Source organism: Brachyhypopomus gauderio, chromosome 10 (genome assembly GCF_052324685.1).
Source record: "Brachyhypopomus gauderio isolate BG-103 chromosome 10, BGAUD_0.2, whole genome shotgun sequence".
NCBI lineage: Eukaryota > Metazoa > Chordata > Actinopteri > Gymnotiformes > Hypopomidae > Brachyhypopomus > Brachyhypopomus gauderio.
This window is the reverse complement of record NC_135220.1, coordinates 9,900,065-9,905,921: the sequence shown is the minus strand read 5'-3', so window position 1 is coordinate 9,905,921 and position 5,857 is coordinate 9,900,065. Positions and strand designations below refer to the sequence as shown.

The 5,857-nt window shown below is 44.2% G+C and overlaps 1 protein-coding gene across 1 annotated transcript; it reads left to right on the top strand.

Annotated features, from left to right (window-relative positions):
- The first annotated feature begins 2,603 nt into the window (after positions 1 to 2,603).
- On the top strand, positions 2,604 to 4,409 carry LOC143526268 (uncharacterized). The gene is made up of 3 exons (XM_077020909.1): positions 2,604 to 2,962; positions 3,066 to 3,334; positions 4,094 to 4,409. Exons 1-3 carry the CDS (start codon positions 2,639 to 2,641, stop codon positions 4,200 to 4,202), a joined length of 702 nt encoding a protein of 233 aa, XP_076877024.1. The 5' UTR covers positions 2,604 to 2,638; the 3' UTR covers positions 4,203 to 4,409.
- Positions 4,410 to 5,857: the final 1,448 nt, after the last annotated feature.

Sequence of the window (5,857 nt, the reverse complement as noted above, 5' to 3'; positions counted from 1 at the left end):
GAGATCTAGGATGTGTTATTTTAGTGTTCCCTTTATTTTTTTGAGCAGTATATAAATATTTTACTATTATATAGATAGTATGCATTATATGTGATGTCGTGTTATAGCAAGTGACTTATCATCATAGAGTTAAAAGTGTGCATACAAATGACCCAGTGTGACGGGCAGGGTGAGCAACTTAAAAAGGAAGCGATCACGCCAAGTCTCAGGGAAAGAGGATGGTTTAATAGAAAGTGCGCAAACCAAAAACCCGTGACATTGTTCCAGGAAATAATAACCAGCAGTCAACTGGTACAAAGACAAGACATATATAGACGAACAAACGACCCTCAGGTGAGACGGATCACGGGTCCCGCCCACCTGGGGGACGAACATCACGTGACCAAAACAGGACATCTGCCGCTGTAAACGGGGGTGACCGGCAGGGGGCCCCCCCACAACGTGACAGACCCCCCCACCAAAGCCGCACTCCCCTCCGGATGTGCGGCTTACAGCGGCAGCACACAAAACACAACAAAGGGGCGGGAGGGGACAAGACAGGGACCCGTTCCCTGCCATCCTAGAGCTAAAACACAAAACACATAAACTCCTCGTCACAGGACGCAGACAAGGCAGGGACCCGTCCCCTGCAGTCCTGGAGCTGAAACACAAAAAGGACAAACATGTTAGCTCATCTCCTGGGCGGGACCCTGGACCGACTGGGCCGTCAATAAGACGAAAACCACGCCCCGGTCGATCACAGGGCCCTCACGCCCTAACCAGCCTTGGACCATTATCATTAGCGTGGTATTGGCGTTATGTATGAAGCAAGCGTCCCAGATTTTCTTGTGTATGCACTTCAATAGCGCCACACATTTACATGGCTGAACCAACCACTATCACGGGTCCATATTGTTCCTGTGAAACACATTATCATTAGCGTGGTATTGGCGTTATGTATGAAGCAAGCGTCCCAGATTTTCTTGTGTATGCACTTCAAAAGCAGCAACAAAGTAATAAATGTATAGTAAAGTAATATTTATTTTTACATTTATTTATTTTTACTCATACAGTATAGTAACATAATATTTTTTGCAGTGTTTGTGCTTGTGTTTGACTGATATTTCGTTTGTGTAAATAAGATATTTTGTTTGTGTAAATGACTTGGCGTCATTTATTTATTTTTACTCATACAGCATAGTAATATAATATTTTTTGCAGTGTTTATGCTTGTTTGATATTTCGTTTGTGTAAATAAGATATTTCGTTTGTGTAAATAACTTAGCGTCATTTATTTATTTTTACTCATACAGCATAGTAATATAATATTTTTTGCAGTGTTTATGCTTGTGTTTGACTGATATTTCGTTTGTGTAAATAAGATATTTCATTTGTGTAAATAACTTAGCGTCATTTATTTATTTTTACTCATACAGCATAGTAATATAATATTTTTTTGCAGTGTTTATGCTTGTGTTTGACTGATATTCACGGATTGCCGTGAACCATTATCACGGGTCCAATCACCTTTTATTGTTCCTGTGTATGCATGGGATTCAGACCCTCCAGAAAGTTGCGATGTTGCGATTTGCAACTTCAACGCAACTTCAAGCAAACCCCGCGAATTCAGGGCGGTGTTGCAACTTCAGCCAATCACCGCAACTTTCCCGCAAATTTGACCAATCACTGATGTCGTCTTGATGTGACGTCGACAAACTCCCGCCTTACTTCCGTATATACGTTCAAGAGGAGCAGACTGAAAGCAGCATGAGCGACGAAAATAACGGCAAAAAGATCGGGAAAAGCAGTATCCCGGTACACTACATGAAAGTGGGGATAAACTGTACAGATCCGACCCGCGAATTGATTATCTATGGCCCCCTGGATGATATTTAATTACTATTAGAACCGGCCCGCAGGCCACAGCCGCCCGATGGTGTTTTGCACGCATAAACACTACATTCCCCACAATGCAACGGTAGCCCGCGAAGTCACTGCAGCGCACGCAAGCGGCGAGGGTCTGAGATAAAGTTTATAAGTTTAAACTTTAAACTGAGATAAAGTTTATTTATCTCTGATCCATATCTATGAGTTACTAGTTCGCTCTGGCGCCAACCACTGGCGATCGATCTCGATATAATACTTAATTTGTGTCCATTTTACAGGCCGCCAGGTAACAACTTATGTTCGCTAACCCCGCCCCCCCCGTCAACAATTAATGTTCGCCACCCCCTCCAGGTTCAAATCTCACTCCAAGCGATCTTGAAAAGTTGCCAACCCTGAATAAATAGGTAAATAGATAATTAAAATGGACTACTAAATAGAGGAAACCATACAACATTTACTCCCTATTGTAATGTACTCATAAAAAAGCAAAAACACACCGCAACTTCCATCGCAATTTTTTTGAAAAACACCCGCAACATCAAACATTTTAGCCCGCAACAATCACAAAAAAGGCCCGCGAAATCCTGGTGGGACTGGGGATTAGCCCGGTTTCGGTTTTGGCGTTATGTGTGAAGCGCCACCTATTATAATAAAGTATAATTAGTATGCGCTGTTGTGGGTGTGTTCTTCAGAGTCATGATAAAAGCTGAAACCCAAAGGCAGGCGACTTACATTTTCACTACTATCCTGTGTGGAGACGACGCAAAACACCATGGCAAGACAGAGGACGTTCACCAGTCAAGAAGTTGCGGCTTTGCTGACCAACGAGGACTGCTGTGAGTCCGATGTGGGAGAAGGACCCTCCTGTTTTTTGACCAGTGATTCATCCGATGAAGAAAGAAGCAGTACATCGGATGAGGTACAACAGAGCCCTCCAAGGAAGAGACGGACACAGGCTGACACCACACCTGCACCAACCGTACGGGCAAAAGATGGAACTGTTTGGGAGAAGGTTGGCATCGCACGCTCTCGTGTCAGCAGCTGTTCGCCTAATTCAACATTCGTTGAGCCGTCCGGGCCTACAGAGCATGCAAAGGTATAGTAACTTCATATTTCTTTCCAGTGTTTCTGCTTGTGTTTGAATGATATTTAGTACGTGTAATTTACCTAGCGTCATTTGTTTACTTTTACTAATACAGCGTAGGATCACAAGCAGACTGCAGAGTTTTCTGTGTTTGCTCGACATGGAGATGCTGCGAATCATCACAGACTGCACTGTCCATGAAGCCCGCAGAACAGACAGCAGCTGGAGTTTGTCGGTCAGCGAGTTCATGGCATTCGTAGCAATCCTATTTCTACGAGCAGTCCTCTGTCCAGTTGGAGCGATGTCGGACTGTTGGTCGGCAATGTTCGCTGTGCCTTCGATCCAGGAGACAATGGCACGGGACCGCTACCAAGAAATCATGCGGTACTTGCGCTTTGATAATAAGGACACCCGTGCGGAGCGTGCAAAGAGCGACAGATTTGCTGCGATTTCGGACATCTGGCAGCGATTTGTGAACAACTGCATTTTGTGCTATACCCCAGGCAAGGAACTGACAGTCGACGAGCAGCTGTTTCCGACCAAGGTTCGCTGTCCATTCACCCAGTACATTGCCTCAAAGCCGGACAAGTTTGGAATAAAGTTTTGGGTTGCTTCTGAGTTGAACACAAAGTACATGTGCAACGCCATTCCATACCTTGGAAAGGACCCCGATCGTCCCAAGGGGGAAAGAGTGTCCGAGAATGTGGTGATGAAGCTTATGAAGCCATACCTGGGCAAGGGCAGAACTGTAGCCACATACAATTTTTTCACATCTCTTTCCCTGGCTAAGAAGCTGCTGGAATGCAACACGACTCTGCTTGGGACAATGAACAAGATTCGCCGAGAAGTTCCTTTGGAAGCCAAAAAACGCCAAGGGACGTGAGAAGTTGTCAACGAAGGTGTACAGATTCGATGATGCGCTTCTGACGGTGTATGCCTCCAAGCCCAACAAAACAGTTTGCGTTCTGAGCACTATGCACACGCACGTGGAGATTGCAGACGACCGCAAAAAGAAGCCAAACACTGTGACGGACTACAATCGGACGAAGGTATGCATGTGTTGGCATTGATAAATCAATTTATCATACATGAATGAATTTATTCAAAATATAACATGTACTTCTTTGTACTTGTTCTTTGCAGTGCGCCATTGACATCATGGACCAGAAGGCGCGTGCATACACAGTGCGCGCAGGAACACGCCGGTGGCCCGTTGCAGTGTTTTATAACATACTTGACCTGGCAGCGATGAACGCGCATGTTTTGTACACGGCATGTACGGGGTCCACAGAGAGTAGGAGAGTTTTTATGTGTGCTCTTGCTGAGGAACTCCGTCTTCGTTTCCTACAGGAAAAGGAGTTGAAGAGAACGCCACGTCCTTCGCCTGCTCCTGGAAAGAAGACTACGTGTCAGGTGCAGACAAACTGCAACCGGAACCACAGCATAACCCCGTGCGCTGCATGCGCAAGTGTAGGGCAGAGTGTCCCTGGCTGTGTGGCAACTGTGTACCTAAAACTACATGAAGGTACGTCGATAAGTATATTTATATATATATGAATGAATGAATGTTTCAATTTATATAGCGCCTTATCTAAATACCCAAGGCGCTTTACAATTGTTAACACAGCTACGTTACAGACAACCAATCACACACACATATATATACACACACACTATTATTTGAACATAACCAAAAATCTCTTCTCTTTCCGTTCCACAGTCGCACATCATGAAACCCGGTGTCACGGTCTGCCCCGCATCTCCTGCCATTTCATGTCTGTTTCCGTGTTAGTCCTCTGTTTATTTCTCGTGGTGGTTGCTGGTTATTTTTCTCATGGTTGCTGGAATTGGATTCCCGTTCTGTTATGACCCATGCCTGTGATATTTTCACAGAATCAATTTATACATGAATGAATTAGTTCTAAATATAACATGTACTTCTGTGCGTGCATACACAGTGCTCGCAGGAACACGCCGGTGGCCCGTTGACCTTGGCAGCGATGAACGATGAACCTGCCGCAAATGTAAGAAAGAGGGTCCCTGGCTGGTACACATGAATAAATTCGTTCAAAATATAACATGTACTTTGTTCTTTGCAGTGCGCCGTTGACAGACATCATGAAGGTGCGTGCATACACAGTGCGCGCAGGAACACGCCGGTGGCCCGTTGCATGCGGCGAGTACACCCTGGCTGTGTAGCAACTGTTGGCTACAACTACATGAAGGTACGTTGATAAGTAGGCCTACATACGTAACACCACATATGTTACGTATTTTTGTCTTCTGAAAGATTTTATTCAAAATGTAAGGTGTACTTTGAATTGTTATCTACAGCATCAACGCGTGTGTTGCATGCGGCAAGTGCATCTGGCGAGTACACCCTCAACTTCAAGACACACTCAACTTTCTTGACATTCCACTTCAAGAAACCCGGAATAGACATCCATGTTTGATCAAAATAAAGTTGTTTTACAGCACATGAATTTGTTCTTCCTGTCTTTTCCTCTCCTTTTCCAGTCTGCTGTTTAGATCACAACATTTATCAGCCATATATATAATTGCGCCATATAATTTCTTAGCTTTTCAAACGCGAATTCAAACGCGGAAACAGAAAGTGTAACAAATATTATATAGTGTAGTAAATATTCAAAGAGCTTCAAACAATATACAAAGAGGTTCAAACAATTTTATTTAATTTTATTGTTTGACGGGACTCATTTGAGAAACTGTCGTCTCTACGTGCGCTTGAATTGTACCTTTTGAAACACGAGTCTACAAAATTTCCGCTGTTTGTTGTAGGATCGGTAACATATACAGTCTGCTTGTTTGTAACCAAGTTTTTCGTGAAGTATCACGTTTGGTGCTTTGTATGAGCTTGGAGGTGAGCCGCTTGTGCTTTGGCAGGCG

Coding starts and splice junctions, on each gene's coding strand:
- LOC143526268 (XM_077020909.1), top strand. CDS start 2,639: ATGGCAAGACAGAGGACGTTCACCAGTCAAGAAGTTGCGGCTTTGCTG. Junction 2,963..3,065: donor GGCCTACAGAGCATGCAAAG/GTATAGTAACTT, acceptor TTACTAATACAG/CGTAGGATCACAAGCAGACT. Junction 3,335..4,093: donor CGCTACCAAGAAATCATGCG/GTACTTGCGCTT, acceptor TGTTCTTTGCAG/TGCGCCATTGACATCATGGA.